Source organism: Lactuca serriola, chromosome 7 (genome assembly GCF_051521515.1).
Source record: "Lactuca serriola cultivar US96UC23 chromosome 7, Lser_US96UC23_V15, whole genome shotgun sequence".
Classification (NCBI taxonomy): domain Eukaryota; kingdom Viridiplantae; phylum Streptophyta; class Magnoliopsida; order Asterales; family Asteraceae; genus Lactuca; species Lactuca serriola.
The window spans coordinates 28,900,020-28,925,242 of record NC_136414.1 but is presented as its reverse complement, the minus strand read 5'-3'; the positions used below and the strand labels follow the sequence as shown (position 1 = coordinate 28,925,242).

The window sequence follows — 25,223 nt, the reverse complement described above, 5'->3', positions numbered from 1 at the left end:
AATGCGGTTGTATTCATTTAAAAATATATTTTGTTTCGTATTATATTTTGTTTTCTTTTTTATGAATATGGATTGATATAAAACTTATGGTTATGTGTTATGTTAATTTTTTTTTATTTATTTACAACTTGTTTTATGTGGATTTTTAATGTCTGAATTTGTGGACGTCAAATTCTCTATTTATATATGTATGTATGTGTAAAAAAACAAGAAAATGAGGAAAATTATAGAAAACGACCGGACCATCGAACCGTTTGAACAAAAAACCAGTCATGCTCAAATGTGTTGATTTTAACTACTTACATTCTTTACTTTCCCGGGTTACAAAAACTGTAAGATTGGCTATTTTAATGATGTTTTGTGCTCCGCCATTTTCTTGAATTTGTAATAGGGGGTCTAAACTTGAAATCAATTGAATTTGAATCGTGTAGTTACAAAACCCGAACTTGTCTATATACTTTTTATATTTTTTTTGTTTCATTTTTTTTTAATTATTTGCTAGTTTACTATACTTTGGTCATTCCAAAATAAAAAATTGTCATTTATAGCAAAACTATAAACACGATGATTAAAATAAACCACAATTTTCTTAATCCAACTACCCATTATTGAAAGAAGCATATTCATTCAAATTTATTAACCAAATACTACATGGCAAAATCCCTCGTCTTTTCATCAAACTACAACTCAAACAACTAAGGATCACATCAGGAGAACAGACAACTCTAAATAACACTTAGCACCTTAAACTAATCATAATAGGCCTTCAAACCCCTCAACTTCTTCTTCACTAAGCCAGTCATCTATAATCTAAAGTGGGCATCGTGTCTTTTTTGTGGCTTCAAATGCGAATGGACCCACTGTGAACACATCGAAGGGCAGCACTGGCGTAACTACGATCTTCGGCTTTGGGGTAGGGACTAGAGTGGCACCCTTAATCCCATAGTGCAAGTTAGTTGGCTTGTTACATGTAGCCTTTGGCGACGATAGCAAAGTGACCTTACACTTGTGCACCCCAAAAGTGGTCAACGTCTTAGGTGGCATGATGAAGAAGAAGCCGTTCTTATCGGTTGTAGATTTGACCCTCAGTGGATACTTAGTGTTGTTGCATGTTAAGAGTACCACAGCCCCTGTAATTCATGTTTCGTGCATTAATAAGTTGTGTACTTGGATAGAAGAACAAGATTGTGAAGAGTTATATATAATGCACTTACTAAATTCAACGTAAAATACATATAGAAATACAAATATATTGGTTAAAAAAGAGTGAGAATTTATACCCTGTAGAGGAGTAGCGCCAACGAGCGTGTCAATACCCTTGTACTTGCAAGCTTTGCAGTAAACCATACCACGGACCGCCACCTGCCTCCGTGTCGGAAGAGGTGCGTGTGACGGAGCCGGTGAGTGACTTGGTGGATGAACAGGCGCCTTGGTTGGTGGATGCACAGGCGCCTTGGTCGGTGGATACACAGGTGCCTTTGTCGGAGGATGCACTGGCGCCTTGGTCGGAGGACGTACAGGGGCCTTGGTTGGAGGATGCACAGGCGCCTTGATCGGTGGGTGAACAGGAGCCACTCTGGGTGGGTGCACCGGAGCGACACTTGGTGGGTGAACTGGAGCTACAGTTGGTGTGTGAGCCGTAGGAGGAACAGCAGGTTTGTGGTGGTGGCCGCCGGGACGCTTGGGATGATGGTGGTGGGGTGCAGGAGCTACGGTAGGGGGGTACGACGGCGAGTGGTGTGGAGCCTGTGTCCAGCTCACATGGTCAAGATCTAAACCATTGATCATCAAACAAGAGCTAAGAACCATGACCGAGAGCAAAACCCTGAAACCCATGTTGGTTTCAGTGAGTGTTTTTGGTGTTGTATGTGAAAGAGAAAAGTAAAGAGAGGGAAGCGAAGGGCACGGTGGAAATGGTGGTGGAGGTGGTGGTATTTATACAGAAGAGACAGCGGCGCCGGGGGAAGAGGTAACCTCTTGCAGAATTTACTTCAGAATTTTTTTGCATAAAAAACAGAGGTTAGTGGGTCCAAAGAAGATAGATATAAAATATATACGCCAAAATTAGCATATGCAATTTTTGTAGGGGTGAATTTACTTCGAATTAAAAAATAAAGTAATCAACTTTGTTCTGAAAATTTTCATTTGGTCGTCGAAATTTGAAAATCATCATGGATTAATGGATAACTTTGAACCGTAATAAAGGGATCTTAAGTAAAGGTGTTCAGTCATTTATTATATTTTAATTCAAACTGATTTATTGAAATTTATAAAAACTGATTCATAACAAACGTAAAAAACCTTAAGACGCTAGATCGTATGCAACTCAACTACTACTTTAACGGGATACTTTATATCCATTTCATTTATTTAAACGTAATCGTTAAAAAATTTATAATACCGTCATTTAAATCTCATTAGTTAATAATATTTACATTGAACACGATGAAGCAATGCAAACTTCGGGTTTCTGATTAGGAGACTATAAATATAAATGGTTGTGGCTTAAAATTTGAAAATATATATAATATTTTAAACCAAACAAGAGTAAACCAATCACCGGATTATGAAAAACAATAGGACCAAGAGTCAAACATATTATAGCCTGTTTCGCTGTGATTCTGGTTTAATTATTTAAATATGAATAGCTAGAAGAAGATTTGAGAAGAAGCGGAGCGGGTGATATTCAGGGTTATCCAGAGTTATTATTACACGTTGTAGAAGCATGAATTTCTGGCGGGATTCTTGCTTTGATTGTCTTTCACATGCTTCATCCATATATATATATATATATATATATATATATATATATATATATATATATATATATATATATATATATATATATATATATAGTTTCGGTTGACATTCGATATAAAATATAAAATAGAAATCTTGAGATTCAACCTCAGTCATATATTTCATATATGCTGTTCTATAATCTTCCGGTGCACCGGCGCGGCGGGTCTTATATAATCATAAATGATTATATAACGCCGTCCGCTCCTTTCTCCTCCGCCACCATCCCCACCACCACAACTGTCATTGCCACCACCACTACCACCACCTCTGCCACTAGCCGACACAACCACTGTCACATCCACCACATATATCACCGCCACCTCTGTTACCACCATCAGTTCTGCCACTAACTGTGATAATAATATATGATTACTCAATATGTGAACAGACATATATGTATAATCATTTATTATTATACGTTTCTGTCAAATAATAATTTATGATTAGGCATACTCCATTGTTGCCGGTACGCTGGAGCGTTAGAGCGGCAAATGTGAAATATGTGGTTGGGGTTGAATCTCATGATCTCCGATTTTTTTAATCTCAAGTGAGTCACATATATATATATATATATATATATATATATATATATATATATATATATATATATATATATATATATATATATATATATATAATAGTTATATGGAAAACGAAAAAAAACCCTATAAATCACAAAAATGTATAAAAAAATACTTAGAGATCACAAATCTATTTTTTGATTTTATATTAAAAAATCGATGTTTTTTTAATAATTTCACTAAAAAAAATTAAAAAATCTATTGTTTTTCAAAAAAAAAATTCAACGAATTTATTAAAAAGACTTGCCATTTTTGTATATATAAAGTCAGAAAAAAGATTTGTAATCTCTAAGTATTTTTTTATGCATTTTTATGATTTTTAGGGGTTTTTTGTTTTCCATATATATATATATATATATATATATATATATATATATATATATATATATATATATGATACGACATAGACCTCCAGTGAGTCTTCTGGTCTTCTACTGCGGCGGAGATCTGCTATTCACAATCAGAGAGACGCATTAGAGCCGTTCCAGGGACTGTGCCTCGGGAGTGGACTCCGAAGGTCAAGTTAGATCAACTAGAAGATCTGAGATGGTCCTCCATAGCTGGAGAGAACCATCTTGGTGCTGGTGGTGTGTGGTGGCTGACGGCGGCGGGTGGCGGTTGAGCTACCCGGCCGGAGTATAGTGGCGTCTGAGCCATGGGGAAGCTCCCTCTCCATGGAGGAGATACTATTCATTATATAGGGGACAATTAGGTCAAAGGGAATTAGGTCATGCCTTGGGCCAACCCAATTCAGGCCCAGCTAGCAAGGAGCTGGGTGAGGCCGCCCGGAGGCACCGGGCGGGACTGGCGGGCGCACCCTAGGCAAGGCTGGCGAGCGCGCACCAGGAAAGACTGGCAAGGGGCGCTAGGCAAGGGAGCGCCAGGCCCGGCCGGCAGGAGAGTCCCCAGCATGGCTAGCAAGGGAGCACCAGGCAAGGCTGGCGGGAGCGCGCCAGGCCAGGCTGGCGCTCTAGAGTGGTCTAGGCCATGCTAATGGACCATATATCATCAAGTCCCCCCAGTCTGGTGTTATTGGTACGCGGCCAATGACATCGGACCGGAACTAGTCGTATAAACCAAAAGGAGAGTCCCTAGTGAGGCTGGCAAAGGAGTCCCCGGCAAGGTTGTCAGGAGCGCGCCAGACCAGGCTGGCGCGCTAGAGCAGTTGGGCTATGCTAATGGATCATATATCATCAAGTCCCCCCAGTCTTGTGTTATTGGTACGCGGCCAATGACATCGGACTGGACTTAGTCTTATAAATTATGCGTCGTCAAGTCCCCCTAGTCTGATGCTATTGGGTTGCTGACAATCAGATCGGACTAGATAAAGCACCAATACATTAAATAATAGAGAGAATGACCGAACCTCACCCACGAGGGTCGTGGGGTTGTGCGAAGAGCCAAATATTGCTTATGTAGCTTGAGATGACTTGATACTCCTTCATTAAGAGGAGCGCGAGCCGATCGATGCGATGCAACGTAGCTGTTGTTGCGATAATGCAGGCCGAGGCCGCTAAAGAGTGTTACGCGACACTGATGTCGCTATAATGTCGGACCGGGGTAGCTAAGAGGCGTAACCTCACCATGCAGTCTCTGAAATTGTTATTCGGTATAGGTGTTGTTGTAGTTACGCGCAAATGGAATAACAGAAAAACCATCTATATTGTCTGCATTGATAACTGTCTTGTAGGTATTTCTTGCTTGGGCTACACCTAGCTGGATTCCCCCCAGTTTGATGTGGGTAACATAGGTAGCCGCGTCTTACTATGTCGTCGAACCAATAAACCGTTAGGTTGCTGACCATATAAGTGGCAGAGATTCTAAGAGCTGAGCGATTAGGTTGCTAGCGAGGGTCACGTAGTGAGACTATTGTCGATAGCCAGACAACATAATTCTTAAGGAACAGGCAGTGAGGCTATAGGTAGGAAATATGCAGTAAGACTGTTGCTGAGAGCCAGGCAGCAGAGGTGCTAAGGGATGAGCAGTGAGGCCAGAGGTATGGGTTACGCAGCAAGACCATTTCCGAGGGCCAGGAAACAGTGATGTCGTGGAGTGTACGGCGAGGCTACAGGTAAGGTTGCATAGCAAAACCATTTCCAAGGCTACAGGTAAGCGTTCTGAAATAACCCACAACAATTGTGTTGCTCGGCTATCAGCAGCTATGCCAACTTCAGGAAGTCTCGCTGCTCACCTCTCAGTAGCCGCACTGCCTTGACCTCAGCAGTCGTGGAGCCCGACCATCACCAGCCATGCGACCCAGCTCAACAGCTGCAAAGCCTAGTCATCAGCGATTACCTTGTTTGACTCCCAGCAGTCGTGCCAGTCGCGCTGCCCAATTTCTGTTAGTGCGTAGGTCGCTTAGCTTTTCTCAGTAGCCGTGTCGCCCAATTTCCTGCAACTATGCATCCATCGTTTCCATTCCTCGCCTCCTCTAAGAAAGAGAGGGGGGGAGAAGGGTTGGTATGACACTATGCAGAAGTGTTTTTTCATTCCAAAGGGGCATAGTTAGAGTACATGAAAAACTAACACTATGCATGATGGTGCATCCCCGAGGTGACATTGGTATTCAGGATTGAAAGAGTAGCCTCGCGGTCCAACTCTCGGTAGTCTTGTTGCTCAACTCTCAACAGTCGTGTTACTCACCTATCGCTAACAACTCATTTCCTGGGCCTCAACGGCCCTGTTGACAAGTTCCTGACAACAATTTCAATGTGCATCTCCTAGCAACAACGACACTATCAAGCCCTAAGTAGCATAACCACATAGCTCTCCGCAAACAACCAAGACATCGAGGCATCAATTATAAGTACGACTAGTGAGGCAACAAAGCATCAGGTACCAGTCCACTTTAACCCAGACTGGTCACACGAGCTAGACACATAGATTCTAGGGTGCTACACCCAGTCGTGTGAGGTTCAGTACCCTCGCCTCGAGTCGCTTGGCTTCTCAGCTCGACTCCATTATATCGGCACGCTCCGCATGCAAGGTTCAGCACCCTTGCCTTGAGTCGCCTGGCTTCTCAACCCGACTCCATTATAGCAGCACACCCCGCATGCAAGGTTCAACACCCTTGCCTTGAGTCGCCTGGCTTCTCATCCCGACTCCATTATAGTGACACACCCCGCATGGAAGGTTCAACACCCTTGCCTTGAGTCGCCTGACTTCTCAGCTCGACTCCATTATAGTGGCAAGCTCTACATGTGAGGTTCAGTACCATCGCCTCAATTCGCCTGGATTCTCAGCCCGACTCCATTATAGCGGCATGCTCCGCATGCAAGGTTCAGTACCCTCGCCTCGATTCGCTTGGTTTCTTAGCCCGACTCCATTATAGCGGCACGCTCCGCATGTGATGTGTGTAAAACCCACTAGTTTTAAACCTACTTTTAATTATCAAATAACACACAAAAGGCAGTGAACCTATCAATTGTGGTATAGCTAAATAAGCAGGGTATCGAACACAGGGAACGGCAAATTAAACTAAAAACTAATTTAATCTAAGTTAATTAAAAAGCAGGGGTTGTTCTCTAGTTTTACAAGACTAGAAACTTACTAATTATTACTAATTTAAGCTAGAAAATAACGATTTAACTAGATTCAATAATTGGAAAGGAACTTTTGTTTAGTTCAACTCGGTTAACTCTATGGTTGATTTTCAAGGTAATAGTGCAATGGATTAATTCTTTCGTTGGTTACCGATTCAAGTGATTAGGTTCATGTTCACTACCCTAATCCTTAGAAAATAAACTAACTCAAACAGTGGCCAATTATCTAATTTAATTATATTTACTAGATTAATTATTCAGGTTAAGTTAGACTTGCAATAGTTAACTAATTTAGTCTTTTTAATTAACCTCTTGTTTGATAGTCATCTTACAAGCTTGCACATGAATTTACTCAATTTTCTTATTAATTCCAGTTTCATATTCATTAATCCTAGACATATAACTATGTGGTCACAATATATCATATGAGGACAATAATCAATAGATGTTCATTCTAATCAATTATCTTCCTATTAACAGAAAATTAATTATTATTCACACACAAGGTTCTTTAGCAAGCTAAAATAACAAAAATTCACCAACTTAGAATTAATCCTACCAATCAATCAAACCATATTGTCAACTTTGTATCCCCAAACAGAAGTCTAAAGGTTTTAGCTCATAATTAAAGTAAATAACAGCAAACAATCAAAGTCAAATTGCTTAGTCATGATGAATAAACAAAAGAATAAATGGAATGATGAAATTTTGCCTTAATTACTCTCCGGAATCGAATTCTAGCTTCCTTCGTCGTCTTCTAGGGTTTTTCAGGCTTCTCAATCGTAGCAAGATACTTCTGAATCGTCCCAGAACTCTCCTTCTCTCGATCTGTGGAGTTATCTATAAATATACGAATCGACTCGTCGAGTCAAGTGGTGACTCGTCGAGTCCCTCTCACATTCCCCGTATTGCGATAACTATCTGGGATCCCGAGTCATTATCCTTCTGATTCCTCGACTGGACTCATCGAGTAGCTATCTGACTCGACGAGTAGAAGCTTTTTTAAGTGTTTTTCCTTCTTCATTCCACTCTCGAGCTCCTAACCGCTTCTCTTGCTTCCTTTTGCTTCCGAGTTCCATATTTGGACTGAAAAACATAATTTAACACTTTTAAGTACCTTTTGTCCATAATATGCGATAATTTAGCTAATATATGAATAAAAAACTATATTAAATACACATTAAATATGCACATGTCAAAATACCCCACACTTGTCTTTTGCTTGCCCTCAAGCAAAACTGAATTTTAACACATTAGAATTATGTATAACAACTCCAATCTAACCCAGCCATTATGCCAAGAACGCAACGCATGCATTTGTGTCTAAAATTTTTCCTATAAACCTCCCATACTCTAAATACTCACAATCCTCATAAACATTCGCTCACTCACCCCGAACTATGCTCATTTTATGCAACCCTCCGAATCCATCCTCAGAAAACCTCTTTACCCTCAAGGTATTTTTAATTGAGCAACCCAAGCATACATATTCTAGAAAATTACAATTTTTCGATACCACTATGAAATTCTTTGAATTCTTCACTTTCTTGATAATTTGATCTTTGATATCTTTGAATTCACCAACTTGTATTGACTTTTGGCATCTTCAACTTTTTTGGATTTCTTGGAATTTTGATCTTTTGATCTTCACTTTATTTGCTCCAAAATTCTTACAACTTTTTGGTAATTTCTCTCTCTCTTTCTCTTTTTTTTTTTACATGTATACCTCACTTTTTTTTCCACTCAAAACCCTACATGCTTAAGCAGGGGCGCTCAATCTCAACCTTTATTGGCTAATGATAAAAATTTTCCTGGATACATTTCAGGTTTAGGCTGCTAAACATATTGCATCCCTCAAGCTGAGCAAGGTCGTGTTTTTGTCTCATGATTTCACTAGAATAAGGAAGCCACAAATGCACTAGAACGTATATAGACTCAACTAAACATTTGGGTTTTCATGCAATTATCAACATAATACTAGCATGGAATCCTAATTTTTTTTTACCAAAGTTTTCTAATTAAGTCCTAAATAATACTTTTGGTATGCAAATTTTTTTAAAATTGACTATTATGTAACCAACCCCCTACCCCACACTTATATGATGCAATGCCCTCATTGCATATGATGCATAAAAAAAGAAACTAAAGAGGGAATTGGAACAAACTCCCCTGGGATAGCAGTGGATAGGTTGATCACTCTCATTTAAGCTCCAACTTCAATCAACTTTAGACATGGTAACATCTCATCCATGCCTTGGGTGTCTCGTCTCGTGTGGGTCGCTCCAAATACGCGGAAATCAGTGTAAGATCTTCAAGAATGGATATGGAAGAATAAGTGAGCAAGTGGGACAAGTAGCAACATCAAATCAGCAGTCCGTCGGTATAAAAATTGAACGACTCGTCGAGTCTTATGGTGGACTCGTCGAGTACCAGCGTGCCTTCTCAGAATATGTAGAAATACAAGGCGACTCGTCGAGTCAGCTTAGTGCACTCGTCGAGTAGGCCACTGAACGAAAAAAACTTGGTATTTTGCAACTGTTTTAGCCTCTAAATACTTCTCTAACTCTTCCCCATGTTTAGACTCAATTGCTCATACCCCTAAGGACCAGACTCGACACTTTGACGTTAAAGTTCCGCTTCCCTGACTCGCTTTCACTCGTGATAACATCCAAGCTATAACTCTAAACCATCCTAAGCAAGCAATCCTAATCCAATCCTGAAAAATAACTAAAGCATACAATCATTAAACACAATAAAATCTCAAACAAGTCATACACTCCAAATAAGAATAAAAAAAACAAAAATAAAAATTGTTTAATTAAAACACAAAAATCAATCTTCGTCCTCCTCATCATCATTGGCGGCTCCACTTCCTCCGGCTCCACTTCGTCTCGCAGCAATCACCTCATCCCAAGATGGAATAAATGGGTAATTTCCACCATCAATATGTGGGATATTGAAGTGGTCAAAAAGTCGTATATAGGATTGGTTGCAAAAGTTTAGCCCCCTCGCCATTTGATCCTGCATCCGCCTCATCTCCACATTGTACCAATCCATTGGTACGTCTTCATTCTCGACCGGAATCACTGGCGGCTCGTCCTCCACATCCCACTCTCTTCTTGATCTTACCCTCCTTCCCGGTGCTTCGGGACCAACAACGGGGTCATCATTTGGGATGGCATAATGGCCACCACCATAGTCTTCAATAATCCGTGCTCTTCGGAAAAGAATGGGATTAAACGGAGGTGTCGGGATCAATGTCATGAAGTTCCATGCACAGCGGTTCATCAACCCGAATGAGTTAGCCAATCGGGTTACAAACATCCCACCATTAATACGGGAGGTTTTGCGATCCTTGACTGCACCCTCCGAAAGGTATGAAGCTATACACCAAGGGATGTTGCAAAAGACGCCGGGTGTAATTATACTCCATAAATAGAAGACGTCAAGATTGGAAACCTTGTCATCATCTTTTCTTTGATTGATGGTGGAGGAAATAAGGCGGTGAATGAGGCGGTGAGTTGGGGATCGGATGCTCCCTTCCTGTGCAGACTTCGGGATGTAAACTTTATTTCCAATGGTATTCCACCAGCCCGTGCTTGTAACTCCATCGGGAAATGCCATATGTGCTCGTGCTAAAAAGGCCCGAAAGATGTTTGTTGAAACCAAGGGCTGGTCATACACTCCCAATCGGCATGCAAGATCCACTACCGAGCATTGACGAAATTCGCCCCCAAGGTAGAAACTGAAGCTTGTTGGGTGAAAGACATCCACTCCCCCGGTGAAAGACACCGTGGAGAAAAACTCCAAACAAAGCTCTAAATAGACCGGCTCTTGTATACGGAAGACCCGGCTCCACCCGTCGCAGATCATTGTTTGGCCTTCATGTTGGAACTCCTTTAAAAGGTAAGGAGCTAATTCCTCCTCATATCGAACACTTTGCAGCCACTCCCAATCAATCCTGTTTGGCACATAAACCTCCTTCTTCTTAATATCAGATAGCTTCTTCTTCCATTTCCTAATTGTTGAGGCGGACTCAATTTGCGGGAAGTTTAGCCATGGAAACTCCCCTTGGTTTCCACTTGAAGTTTGTCCCCTTCTGAACATGATGTCTGCAAAATAAACACACAAAACCCAGAAAACACAGAATATAATTAAAAAAATGTCTGCTGTTTGTAACTCGACTGAACTCGTCGAGTCCAGGCCCGACTCGGCGAGTCGCGCAACCTGCACGAGTCGGTCGACGGGTCACTACAAATTGGACCATAAAACCTGTAAATTCTTTCAAGGGTTTTGTCTCAACACTTAGTATTGATGTATTAAGGCCAAAATAGACATTCAAAACAACTTAATTCATGAAAAATCAAAAACCTAGAAATTTAATACTTCTCAAAAACGGGTTTTTCATGCAATTACTACCATGGATGGCCTTATAATCATGCTCTTAACAGAAAATAAGAAGAAATTTGTTACCTTTTTGGATTGGGCTTGAGAAATTTGAAAGAACTTGAAGAAGAATGATGAATGCTTGAGAGAGAATGAAAATAGCGGCACCCGACGAGTGTGGTTTGTGAAAACTGATTCTTAGGGTTAAAACCCTACTTACCCAATGTAAAAGTAATTTCGAAATTTTTTTTTTCTGTAAATAATACCGACTCGTCGAGTCGTGGTCAGACTCGCCGAGTCTGGTCGCGAAGTTAATTCTTTTCTGAAATCCATGGGGACTCGTCGAGTCGCTTAAAAAAATGCATACTTTTCAAAATTTTGTTATGTATTGTAAATCATTTCACCCCACACTTAGCTTATGCACACTCTCAAGCAGACATGCCCGATGATTTGGAAGATTAAGAATTTAAAAAAAACGAAGGGAAAATAAATAAATAAAAAGAAAACTAAAACGTAAAAGAAAGCAAACTCTATATAACGGGTTGCCTCCCGCCAAGCGCTTCTTTTTGAGGAGTCATTAGCTAGACTCCTTCCCATCTACGTTTTGTCATCTTCGAGCATCGGGAACGCACGCCTAACTTTTTGTGATTTGTACTTGGTCTTGTAAGCGTGGATCTTTTTCTTGTAAGCTCTTTTTAATGCATCCCTTTTTCTTTTCATTGCCTCATCTTCAGCTGCTTGGGCTTCCCTTTTTCTCTTTTTCTTCTTTACCCCCTTCTTTTCCACCAACTCTTGAACCTCCTTCTCTTTAAATTTAATAACTTCATATTTCATAATGGTCCGTGCTCTAGGTTTAGTGGTGAATAGGTGATCAGCTTCCTCCCTCCTTTCCTTTTTCTCTTCGTTCGTTCCAGTTCTTAACCCATCTTCAAGATGAATTGTATGAAGACATGCTACATCGGCGTATTGGACTCTCCTTTCCTTTCCTCTTTCTGCTGTTTGTTCTTCTAAAGAATCCTGTATATTATTGAAATCCAAGGTATGTGAAGGACTAGTAACAAGCAGATCTAAGTCGGCCAAGTGTTTGCCCAAATCGACTGGACTCGTCGAATCCATTAAAGTGACTCGGCGAGTCGGTACAAATTCCATAAATTCTTGGGTTTTTTCTGAGTGGGCTCCTTCCAGTAGCTTTTCTAATTCATCCAAGTCCTTGTTAACATCTCCTTCTTCTTCAGAGTGTATCACAAACTTGCTTGGGTCTTCTTTCATCAAACGTGCAAGCTCTTGTTCTAATATCTCATCATCCAATTGGATCATTGAGATTTCATCAATCTTTTCCTCTTCTTGCTTGATTTCTGGAATAGCTTTAAACGTCACAGCCTCATCACCCACTCTTAATGTCAATGTAGACTCACTTATATCAATTAAAGCACACGCGGTGTTCAAGAAAGATCTCCCCAAAATAATTGGAATTTCGGGGTCTTCTTCCATATCAACAACCACGAAGTCTACTGGGAAAATGAACTTGTCAACTTTTATAAGGAGATCTTCACAAACGCCTTTTGGATGGATGTTGTCTTGTCCGCCAAATGGATCTTCATATTCACTGGTTTTGGTTCTGGTAGATTCAACTTCTTATAGAATGACAAAGGCATCATATTGATGCTTGCCCCTGAGTCAGCTAATGCTCGTGTGAAGACTTTATTACCAAATTGGCACGGAAGCACAATATTTCCTGGATCACCCTTCTTTTTAGGCAGTTCACTCATCAAGACTTCTGCAACTTCAGCCAAATCCTTCCTAGCAGCAAAAAGGCCCTTAAGCAAGTTGAAGTATTTAGGCGTTTGAAGTATTGTTTCCACAAATGGCACATTAACTTGTAAAGTGTTAACATGATTCATGAAGGTTCTGTATGCTTCAACTTTTTCTGCAAGCATGGCTTTGGTTGGGTATGCCAGTGGAGGCTTATAAGGTTTCGAAGAACTGATAGGTTTCTCAATTTCGCATGGACTCGTCGAGTCCATAGGAGTGACTCGGCGAGTCGGGTCGGGTTTGGTTGGCTCCGATTCTTCTACCTTTTCTTCCTTCTTCTTGGAGATCCTTAGTGCTTCTGTAAGTTTTTCTTCACTGCTGGAGGTTATTACGCTCACGTTCTCCATTCTTGGATTGGGCTCGGTGTTGCTCGGAAGTTGACCCGGTTTTCTTTCATTCACTTGATGTGCAAGCTGTCCCAGCTGTTTCTCAATGTTGAGAATGGAAGCTTGCTGATTCCTCAACATGTTTCTGGTTTCTTGCATTGCTACATCGTGATCATTATGTCTTTTCTCGGACGCGGTTATGAACCTTGTGAGTATATCTTCTAAATTTGCCTTCTTTTCCGTCACCGGCTCTTCCTTTTGATAGAATCCCCTCTCCCTCTGTTTGTATTTCTCCTCCTTAGCCTTTTTATATTCTTCGTATGGGAGCCATTCCTTCTTCGGTTTCCTCCAGTCTTCATCGTATCTATCGCCACTGGAATAGAATACTTGAGCCTTTTTATTTCCATTCTCGTCTCGATCACAATCCTTGGTAAGATGGGGGCCGCCACAATTTTCGCATCCTACCCTAATAGCATGGATCGTTTGATCCATTTTCGTCATTCTTCCGTCTAGGCTATCGAGTTTAGCTATTACCGCCGCCATGCCATCGTTCACCGAGTTTACTGCTCCACGACTCACTTCATTCCTCGGATTGTGGTATTCTCTAGAATGCTTAGAGAATTCTTCAATTAATTCCTTTATTTCCGGAGGTGGCTTTCGGGTGAGCGGGCCTTGTGAATCGAGTAGTTGCCTTGTGGTGACATTAACTCCATCATAAAAGATGGAGACCTCTTGTTGGCTATTAAGATCATGGCGTGGGCAATTTCTAAGTAGGCTCTTGTACCTTTCCCAAGCTTCATAAAGAGATTCACCGGGTTGTTGCTCGAAGTTGGCAATGGCTTTCTTTAGCTTGGCTATCTTGGAAGGTGGGCAGAAATGGTCAATGAACTCTTCTTTCATCTTGGCCCATGTGGTGACCGATCCGGGAGGAAGTGATTTTAACCAATCTTTTGCAGCGCCTTTAAACGTGACAGGAAGCATGCGAAGAAGCTGGATCTCGCGAGGCACATTGGGTACATTGAAGTAATCTGCCACATCATTCACTTCATCCAAGTGCTTGTAAGCGTCTTCATGATCTCTCCCGTAAAAAGGGATCTCCTTGAGTTGAGCGAGAATATGGCCCTTTAGCTCAAACGTAGCGGTTGCGGGAATTGCGGGTTGCACAAGTCCCGGCCCGGTGTTATCACACATCCTTTTCTTCCACTCCCCCATGGGGACTTCATCAATGTTAGCCATAGTGATAGCTAACTCTTCTTCGGAATCGGTTTCGTGCTCGGAAATATGCTCTTCTTCTTCCTCGGTTTCGTACTCGATATCTTCGTGAATTGGTTCTTCAATTGTTAATGAGGCACTGGATGCTCCTGATTTGCTGCCTTTCTTCTTGCTGAAAACGGATTTCAAGTTCTAGAGTGGTGAGTTCTTTGAAGTTGCGGTTTCTCCTACGGCTTTTCCTTTGCTTCTCTTTAGTGCGGATTCCGGGTCTTCCAAAGGTGGTACTAGAGGTGTGTCCGATCCTCGGGTCATGAAACAGCTGAAAAAAATGAAACAAAAGAAACGAAACGCGTAAAAGGAACAAAAACGAAATAAAAAAATAAAGACTAAAATAGCGATGGACTCGCCGAGTCGGCACGAGTGCACTCGGCGAGTGCAAGGCAAAAACAGAAAAGAAAAATTTCTAGTAAAAAAAACGGAATTGTAATAAAAAACTAAGTCTACTTAATGGATTTGCTTTGTCAATAACTTTGTGTAAGATAAATCCCACACAAAGGATCGATTAAACTAGACTTTATTATTAATTTTAGAACCGTTCCCCGGCAACGGCGCCAAAAACTTGATGTGTGTAAAACCCACTAGTTTTAAACCTACTTTTAATTATCAAATAACACACAAAAGGCAGTGAACCTATCAATTGTGGTATAGCTAAATAAGCAGGGTATCGAACACAGGGAACGACAAATTAAACTAAAAACTAATTTAATCTAAGTTAATTAAAAAACAGGGGTTGTTCTCTAATTTTACAAGACTAGAAACTTACTAATTATTACTAATTTAAGCTAGAAAATAACGATTTAACTAGATTCAATAATTGGAAAGGAACTTCTGTTTAGTTCAACTCGGTTAACTCTATGGTTGATTTTCAAGGTAATAGTGCAATGGATTAATTCTTTCGTTGGTTACCGATTCAAGTGATTAAGTTCATGTTCACTACCCTAATCCTTAGCAAATAAACTAACTCAAACAGTGGTCAATTGTCTAATTTAATTATATTTACTAGATTAATTATTCAGGTTAAGTTAGACTTGCAATAGTTAACTAATTTAGTCTTTTTAATTAACCTCTTGTTTGATAGTCATCTTACAAGCTTGCACATGAATTTACTCAATTTTCTTATTAATTCCAGTTTCATATTCATTAATCCTAGACATATAACTATGTGGTCACAATATATCATATGAGGACAATAATCAATAGATGTTCATTCTAATCAATTATCTTCCTATTAACAGAAAATTAATTATTATTCACACACAAGGTTCTTTAGCAAGCTAAAATAACAAAAATTCACCAACTTAGAATTAATCCTACCAATCAATCAAACCATATTGTCAACTTTGTATCCCCAAACAGAAGTCTAAAGGTTTTAGCTCATAATTAAAGTAAATAACAGCAAACAATCAAAGTCAAATTGCTTAGTCATGATGAATAAACAAAAGAATAAATGGAATGATGAAATTTTGCCTTAATTACTCTCCGGAATCGAATTCTAGCTTCCTTCGTCGTCTTCTAGGGTTTTTCAGGCTTCTCAATCGTAGCAAGATACTTCTGAATCGTCCCAGAACTCTCCTTCTCTCGATCTGTGGAGTTATCTATAAATATACGAATCGACTCGTCGAGTCAAGTGGTGACTCGTCGAGTCCCTCTCACATTCCCCGTATTGCGATAACTATCTAGGATCCCGAGTCATTATCCTTCTGATTCCTCGACTGGACTCGTCGAGTAGCTATCTGACTCGACGAGTAGAAGCTTTTTTAAGTGTTTTTCCTTCTTCATTCCACTCTCGAGCTCCTAACCGCTTCTCTTGCTTCCTTTTGCTTCCGAGCTTCATATTTGGACTGAAAAACATAATTTAACACTTTTAAGTACCTTTTGTCCATAATATGCGATAATTTAGCTAATATATGAATAAAAAACTATACTAAATACACACTAAATATGCACATATCAGCATGCAAGGTTTAGCACCCTTGCCTTGAGTTGCATGGCTTCTCAGCCCGACTCCATTCTAGCGGCACACCTCGCATGCAAGGTTCAGCACCCTTGCCTTGAGTCGCCTGACTTCTCAGCCCGACTCCATTATAGCGGCACGCTCCTCATGCAAGGTTTAGCACCCTTGCCTTGAGTCGCCTGGCTTCTCATCCCAACTCCATTATAACGGCACACCCCGCATGCAAGGTTCAGCACCCTTGCCTTTATTTGCCTGACTTCTCAGCTCGACTCCATTATAGAGGCAAGCTCCTCATGCGAGGTTCAGTACCCTCACCTTGGGTCGCCTGGCTTCTCAGCCCGACTCCATTATAGCGACAAGCTCTACATACGAGGTTTAGTACCCTCGCCTTGAGTCGCCTGGCTTCTCAGCCCAACTCTAGCGGCATGCTCCGCCAATAAGGCTCAAAGGCTCGCAACCTTTTCCTTTATGATTCCACACAATGCTCTCCCGCATGATCGTTGGCAACTAAGCCCGATCCATCCCACGCGATGCTCTCCCGTGTGATATATCTACAATCGCTGGCAGCTAAGTCCGATCCATCCCATGCGATGCTCTACCACGTGATCTATCTACGATCATTGGTAGCTAAGCCCGATCCATCCCACGCGATGCTCTCACGCGTGATGTATTTACGATCGTTGGCAGCTAAGCCTGATCTGTTCCACGCGATGCTCTCCCGCGTGACATCTCCATGATCGCTAACTGCCAAACCTAAAACATTCTCCTAAGCAACGCAACATAAGTCGCGCATCACAAGCCTATTCTACGCCTAACATTGCATTCTCGATGTTTCCTCTCTCACAGTCATCATGGTTGTGTTGTGCTCAGACGATCGATGAAGCGTTCTCCACATAGTTACCTTTCAGCAAGAAGATTATCACGACAACATCCCTACTACCTGTAGCCTCGTCAATATATATATATATATATATATATATATATACATATATATATATATATATACTATGCGGACGTGTGAAAAATATTATTTTGTGACAATAACTAAGAAATAATATGTTGTTTTGTAATATGAGTACGTTCAATCACACATAATTATTGTCATCATCACGCATTCTCACTAATTAAATCGTCTATAAGGGTATCATAAACTTTTTTTGAATGATTCTCATTCTTTCAGAATGTTGTTAGAATGTGTTACTGATAATCATATTCCATAAGAATGAAAATGGGTGAAAAACAATACGTAAGAACAAAAATGTATACGAATTAGTGGGAATGCATGATAATGATGATAGTTGTGTGATATTGAAATTATTCACATAACAAACAAGATATTCTCTTAGTCATTCTCATTGAATAGCACTATCCACACATGTCCGCTTAATAAATGTATATCCATTTTGTAACATAGTCCTATATATATATATATATATATATATATATATATAATGACGTGTCCCTCCCGATACGTCGTGACGAGACGCAAGGGACAGAACGGCCTCGTGCGAGGCACAAGGGGGCTCGTCAGGTCCTGACTTGACTGACTCGCGAGACGACATCCCCATCAAGTACTTTCCCATCAAAAACGCATGTGAAATGTGAGACAAATGGTTAGGAACACATGTAAGGGATGTTTGCACAAAGGAATGTCCATGCCACTAACAAAGATTCCCTTTACACCAATCACGGCCTGAAAAGATCCTCCAGATTACAGTTGGACCACTTGGTGCCTTTGTAGCCCGATAATGAATGTCCACGTGGTCTTTGTATTGAGGTGGTCATCATTATTAGGTACATAGAAACCCAAACTACAAAAGGGTATGAACAAATCAGGTATGTGGATCTCTTCATGAATAATCTGATCATTCTCTTAAAACAACCTTTTTCGACCAGCACTGACTTGGTCGTCGGAGCGCGCTATTAGGACCTCCTCTTGGGATGTAACTGGCATTCTTTGTTTGTGAGTGCGACTGTAGTTTCCATTATGACTTCTAAGTTGAAGACCTGATTCAAGGGATGATGTCACATCATTGGTTCCATCTGTTGTGTGCAACAACGAACAATAAGCTAAATGACCTAACTTGCTAAACAATGGTTGTCAGATAAATCGGTGAAGGAGAGGAGTTACTCGAAGCATGATCCATCCAATGCAACCATTGGAACCGGTGATATCTTGGTGTAACAGTAAAGAATAGATTGATAGATTCTAACAAGTGTAATCAACAAAACAATAAGAACAATGAAGATTAAAATGGTGTCGAATGATTAGATTCAATAGCCTTAGACAAGTTCAACAAGAACTTTTGTAAAGACTACGTAGGGCAACACAATTCATTTTTTTTCCTAAAACGATGCATGCATGCACTATAAATAGTCTAACCCTAGTATCATTAAATCTCGGATGGACAGGCCCAACTCATTACAAAATAGACTAGTCTAGTACAAAACAATTGACACAACATTATTTATCCCAACAATCTCCCCCTTTGTGTCAATTAAGTAAGGTAGATTCTTCAGTGTTGCTGAAGTTTCTGAACTTTGAACAGCTTCGACATTAATCCAAGCAAAGTGTTGTGAACCAAGATTTACCACGTGATCATATCTGTGAAGCACTTTTTATCCGCAACATCATTCGCCTTGCATTGTTCAATAATTCCAAAAATGTCATTTAGACAGGATGTAGAGTAAAGATGATTGTCTAATAAGAAGAGCAAACACCTCTAAACTTTTTCGCCTTCTCGCAGTTGAAACACCACACTCTAGTTATCTTTTCGGATTTTTCCCAATTTCATCTTGTTGATATCATTCGGAGCTTCTTTAGGTTGCACTGTTGGTTTCTTTCTAAGCACAGTGCCTAATGATTACATTCAATAGCCTTAGAAGAGTTCAACAAGAACTTCTCTGTAAAGACTACGTAGGGCAACATAATTCGGTTTTTTCTTAAAACGGTGCATACATGCACTATAAATAGTCTAACCCTAATATCATTAAATCTCGGGCAGACAGGCCCATCCCATTACAAAATAGACTATTCTAGTACAAAACAATTGACACAACATTATTTATCCCAACAATAACCTAAAGGATTGTTTTTTCGAAAATGGCTAATGTTTTTGAAACCCTAGACTTCACCCCTTAAATTTTGAAAATGGCTAGGGTTCCTTAGGGTTTTCTAGTTTCCTTAATTATTGTTTTAAAAAAAGTAAGGGTCGAATTGTCTAGTGAGGTGTTGAAGTCTAATATGGTCTGTATAGTGTCGAAATCAATGACTTCGCTATCTATGTATTATGTAAGGCAATGTTAGATGTCAAAGCGTAAAGTCTAGTCCTTACATATTTTATGTACGTATGTATCACCCTATAATTAAAGTTAGTATAAGAGTCGAGAGTAGCTTTTGAGCACTTTGTTCTTTTCTCGCTCGTGTACTTGTATACGCATTCATACGAAATCAACGAGCCAAACCAAACTTATTTGCGATTGTGTTCTATACTCTTTGTATTATTGATTTTGTTCTTAATACTCGATTCAAACACACTATATTTGGTATTAGAGCAGGATACACTCAGTCATTATAGGGTTTCTCGTTTTTTCAAAAGTTTTTGAATCGCTCTTTCTGATTTAAAAGATTGCCGCACTTTTGATTAAGAAAACTTGTTCTAATTGATTGATTTGTTTCGATTCTGCAATTGGTTTGGTAGATCGAGTGTTTTCTGATCATTTTCTGATAGATTCATCCGTTAGATCTTTTTTTTTTCTGAATATCATCGTCACTTTTGTCCGTACAACAATGAAAAATTTTCAATGTGAACACAATGCCTAGCTTTTCTTATTTGCTTGGATCTTCTAGTAAGATTCCAATGCTCATTCCAGAGTATTGCGAATAGTGGGCGGATCGCATGGAAGACTATCTCAACGGGATCGACAAAGATCTTTGGCGTTGTGTTACGAGTGGAAATTACCGTCCAGGAAGGCTAGAACAAGTAGGAACAACTGGTTCTTCTATCGATGTTGACTTGCAAACTGATAAATAAAAACAAATGATAAAAAGTGTATTCTTGACTTCGCGGTTCTCTTTCACCGGTTGTTTACAACCTTACTTGAGGATGCAAGTTTGCACAAGAGATTCTGGATACTTTGAAATAAAAGTATTAGGGAAGTGAGAAACCGAAGAAGAGCTCTATGAAGCAACGTTACTTGAACTAGGTGAATTCAAGCAGAAGGAAAGTGAAACCATCGAACTCTACTATGATCGCTTGAATGAGTTAATATTTAAGTGCAACCGTTATGGATTACACGCTCAACTCTCGAAGACAATCTTACATTCCTTATGGGTTTGAGAAAGGAGTGGAGGAACATCAGCCTTATGATAAAAACTCAACAAAGCTCCCATGGCTATTCATTGGGAGACTTGTATAATGTGCTCAAAGCTCATGAGAGCGAAATCAATGAAATTGCTTAGGAAGGGAAGATGAGTCTAGGAGATCCTATGGACTTGATGTCAAAGGTTTTAACAAAAGAATCTGAGATTGAAGTTGTTGAACAAGTTGGTTCTGAAGATGAAGGAATTCTGGTGAATTCAGAGGATGAGGCGGTGGTGTTTTATTCAAACAATAAAGTGAAAAAGGTCTTTAAGAAGCCTTTTAATTCGAAATACAAAAACAATAATGAATTGAAGGGTAATACTTCATCTGGAAAAGGAACAAGAGTGGATTCGAAGGAAGAGAAGAAAGAAAGCAAGAGTGTTGTTGAGAAGCATTAGAAAAGGCTGATGGGAGATCCGGGGTTCGACTGGAACTATTGTAATGGTGCAAATCATCGTGCAATAGAATGCATGCTGACGAAAAAGGAGGAGAAGAAGGTGAGATTTAAAGAAGAGGCTTACTATGTTAAAATGCTAGAAGAGGTAAGAGCGCAGACCAATGGTTTGTCGTTGGTTGTGAAGGGAGGTGATGAAGAGGATGGAACCTACCAGATATGGTCATCTAGTTCATATGATGAAAAGATGAGAAACCACACCCATGGTGCGATGTTTGTATAGTTTGAAGGAGAGGAAAAATTCATTGGGAGGTGTTTTGTGTCAATAGTTTGATGAAGAGATGAGAAACCCCACCTATAACATCGAAGGTACCTTCTCTTCTTGAATTGTTTGACAATCCTTCAAGTTCTTATCTTAAAGTTTTATCTGATTTTGATGATACTCTCTCATATGTTAATGACATGCTAATTTTTGTTAGTAGCGAAGCTGAGCGTTTGAAAACTTTGTTGCTAAATACTCAAAATCGTTTGGAGTCCAAGAAGAGTAGAATTGATTGTTTAGAGTTGCAATTGCGAAATATCACTTTATATATAGATTCAAACAGAGATGATAATATTTTGTTAATGAAACAACGAAACATTTACTATAATAGCACTAAGAGATTGTATGCCAAATTAACTAACCTTCATCACTCTTCAGACATATGCAAAGAGAAAACATATGAAGTTATTACCTTTCTTAGAGTATGAAAGAGAGAAAATTGATGCTACTTCCTATGATTGCGAAAAGAAAATATCAGAATTCGATAAAGTACCTAATGATTCATATGCTTATGGAATTGTTAAAATTGATGAATGCTTGAATGTTGATGATTTAGTGCACATTGTTAATGAAACTCTCACTAAAACTGAACAAATCAAAATTTTGAACATGAATGAGAATTCAACATTGGACTCTCAACAATATTTTGCTGATATTGAAGTTGATTCTAGTAACAATTGAAGGGATATTAGAAACGAAGTTCCCCAAAATACATGAAAGATCTTAGAGATAGTAAAGTCAAGTTGTGTGACTCTACTTCAAGTACATCCATTATTTGAATCCATTGTTTTATAAGTTCCTATTCAAAGAATCTTAATACACGATGTGATGATCAAAATTTGATGGTATTAAAGGAGCTAAGAGAAAAAAGGAAGCTTGAGCAAGGTGAGCTAATTTTGACCATGAGAAATGGACTTTGGTCACATAGTTTGATGATCAAAATTTGGAGCTACTACTTAGGAGTTAGGATTATTTAATAAATTTCTATTACTCTTCAAAGGTGTCTAGAAACATAGTTTTCGTTTTATGCATTATAACAAGTTCTAATTTTTCGTTTATTTTTAATATAAGTGAAATTTTGGTTTATCTGATAGTCCTTATTTTATATTTCCTTGCAAAGAAATTTATGAAAGTGTTGGTTATGTTTCTAATATTAGCAATATTAATTGTGTATTTCATTTTTTTTTATATTGCTTGTGGTATTGTCATAATTTACCAAGTGAAAAGAATTCTCATCACCAAGTTTGAAATTGGACAGAAACTTGGACTTATGCAATTCAAACTGTGTGATACATGTGAATCTTGGTCATTGAAAAATTATGACTAATTCATTGATCATATGTTTATATGAGGCACATAAAGGACTGATGGATCTAGTATATGTTGATATGGACTATTCATATCCACCATAAGACGATAACTATATTCGTCATGATTTATAAATGCTTCAGTAAATATGGTTGTGTTTATGAGGTTAAGCGTAATTCTAATACTTTGAAAAGATTCAAAGAGTAGCAGAATGAATAGAAGAATCGATAGGGAAGAAAGATAAAAGGTTTTCCAATTTGAAAAGAAAGGAGAATGCTTTAGTATCATGTTTTATGATCATCTTACTAATTGTGAAATTGTATCATAATTTACTCCTCCAAGAACATCTTAGTGCAATTGTATGACTAAGAAAAGGAATTGAACATTATTGCAAATGGTTCCATCATATATGAGTCATACTTTGTTCCAATTAAGTTTTAGAGTCATACTCTAGGAACTATAAATTGTATCTTGAAACTCATTTCATACTAAGAATGCTAATAACACCTCGTAACATGTGGAGTAATGATGCTTTCTTACTCTACCACATTTAGAATTGGAGTTTTGATGTTTTTAATTGATCAAGAAACAAAAGATAAAGTGAGGACAATTCTGTGAAGTTTTTTCTTGTTAGGAATCCACACAATTCTGTGCAACGAGGAAGGGCACATCTCGAGGGACTACCCAAAGAAGAAAGAGGTAGCAAGACCCAATGTTCTACCGAAGCCGAAGGTGAGAGCCTTCCAAATGATGCTATAAGTTGCGAAGGAGGCATCAATTGTCGCTTCAGGTACCTTTCTTGTAAATGGCACTACTAGAAAACTGCCCTTTAATGACACGCAAACAATGACACGCAGTGATTGACGATATGTATTCTCGGGCGTCCTAAAAATAACGTCCGTTTTTAAGAAAAATGAAGCATAGAGAACACGCATTTTTGCGCGCCCTAAAATTAGTGTTGAATAAAAAAAATTAAAAACACGGAGGGCACCTACGTTAAAATGAGTGTCGTATAGAGATGTCGCTTTATATTTTATTTAATGAAAGGCGCGTTTTCTTCTTCGCCTGGGGGGAAACGAAAATCCCAAAATTTTGAAAGGCCGCCCATTTTATCCTCTGCCTTATTTCCATAGTTCTTCTCTCTCACTTATCAATACCCAAAAAAACCCTAATATCATCACCACTACTCATTTCTTGCAATCTACGATGCCGATCATGAAGTTCACAAAGCTTTCAAAGGATCCGGAATCGAGATCATTATCGGGCTAAGAATTCCTGATAGATTCAAGGACAATCTAGGATCGAAGGTGGCTGTAACAAATGTTGTTCATGACATCGGTCACAGAAAAGGGAAATTAACCATTTTCATAAATTCATCATCCACGAACCCTTAATAAGTGGCGTCTCCGGTGGAAATAAAAGGTGAAATTAAACTCTCCCAAAGAGAGAGAAAGAGAAAGAGCGAGAGAGAGAGAGAGAGAGAGAGAGAGAGAGAGAAACTTCGGCCCGGACTTTCAAAACCAATATCATCATCTTGTTCTTCCATCACTAGCTTCAACAATGGATGATTTGCATAATCCACGAGTTCAGGTGAGTAAAGATACTACTAATGAGTAATGATATGTTTTTTTTTTATCTTTCGATATGTATTTGTAGATTTCATTGTTGTATCATGTATGCATGTTTTTCAGGCACTGTTCGTACTTTGGAAAGTCAAAATCAGACCACCAACTACGAACCTCCGATCCCATACTCCATGAAAGATACGAACGACGAATATTTACCAAACCTGTGAATCGATTAAATTCCAAGAAAACGAAAGTAGTTTCCTCTAATTCCGAGACCGTGTGCGAATCTAATGACAATTCAGCGAACCAAGAACACGAACATTTGAACTTTGATTCAGATTCGTGTGACTGATTTCGGATTCCAATTGCAAAACTCCGAACGAAAGTGTCTACTTGCGAACCAATCAGTGAGACATTCAATTACGAGCGAACCTTTGTTTGAAGTTTAAGGGATTTCGAAATTGAGTTCAGCAGTGCTCAACTTCAGTGAAAATTGTACATCAGAACTTCTACAACCTTACTTGGATGGGATTGTGGGGAAATTACATATACTTTTACAGGTATAAATAATTTGTAGTAACCTTAAAAGATA

General features: G+C 39.2%; 1 protein-coding gene across 1 annotated transcript; it reads right to left on the bottom strand.

Moving 5' to 3' along the window:
- Positions 1-605: 605 nt before the first annotated feature.
- Positions 606-1,927, bottom strand: LOC145062512 (uncharacterized). Its single transcript, XM_079010107.1, has 2 exons — positions 1,281-1,927; positions 606-1,130 (listed from the first exon to the last, which is right to left on the bottom strand). The coding sequence occupies exons 1-2, from the start codon at positions 1,834-1,836 to the stop codon at positions 811-813; spliced, it is 876 nt and encodes a 291-aa protein (XP_078866233.1). The 5' UTR covers positions 1,837-1,927; the 3' UTR covers positions 606-810.
- Positions 1,928-25,223: the final 23,296 nt, after the last annotated feature.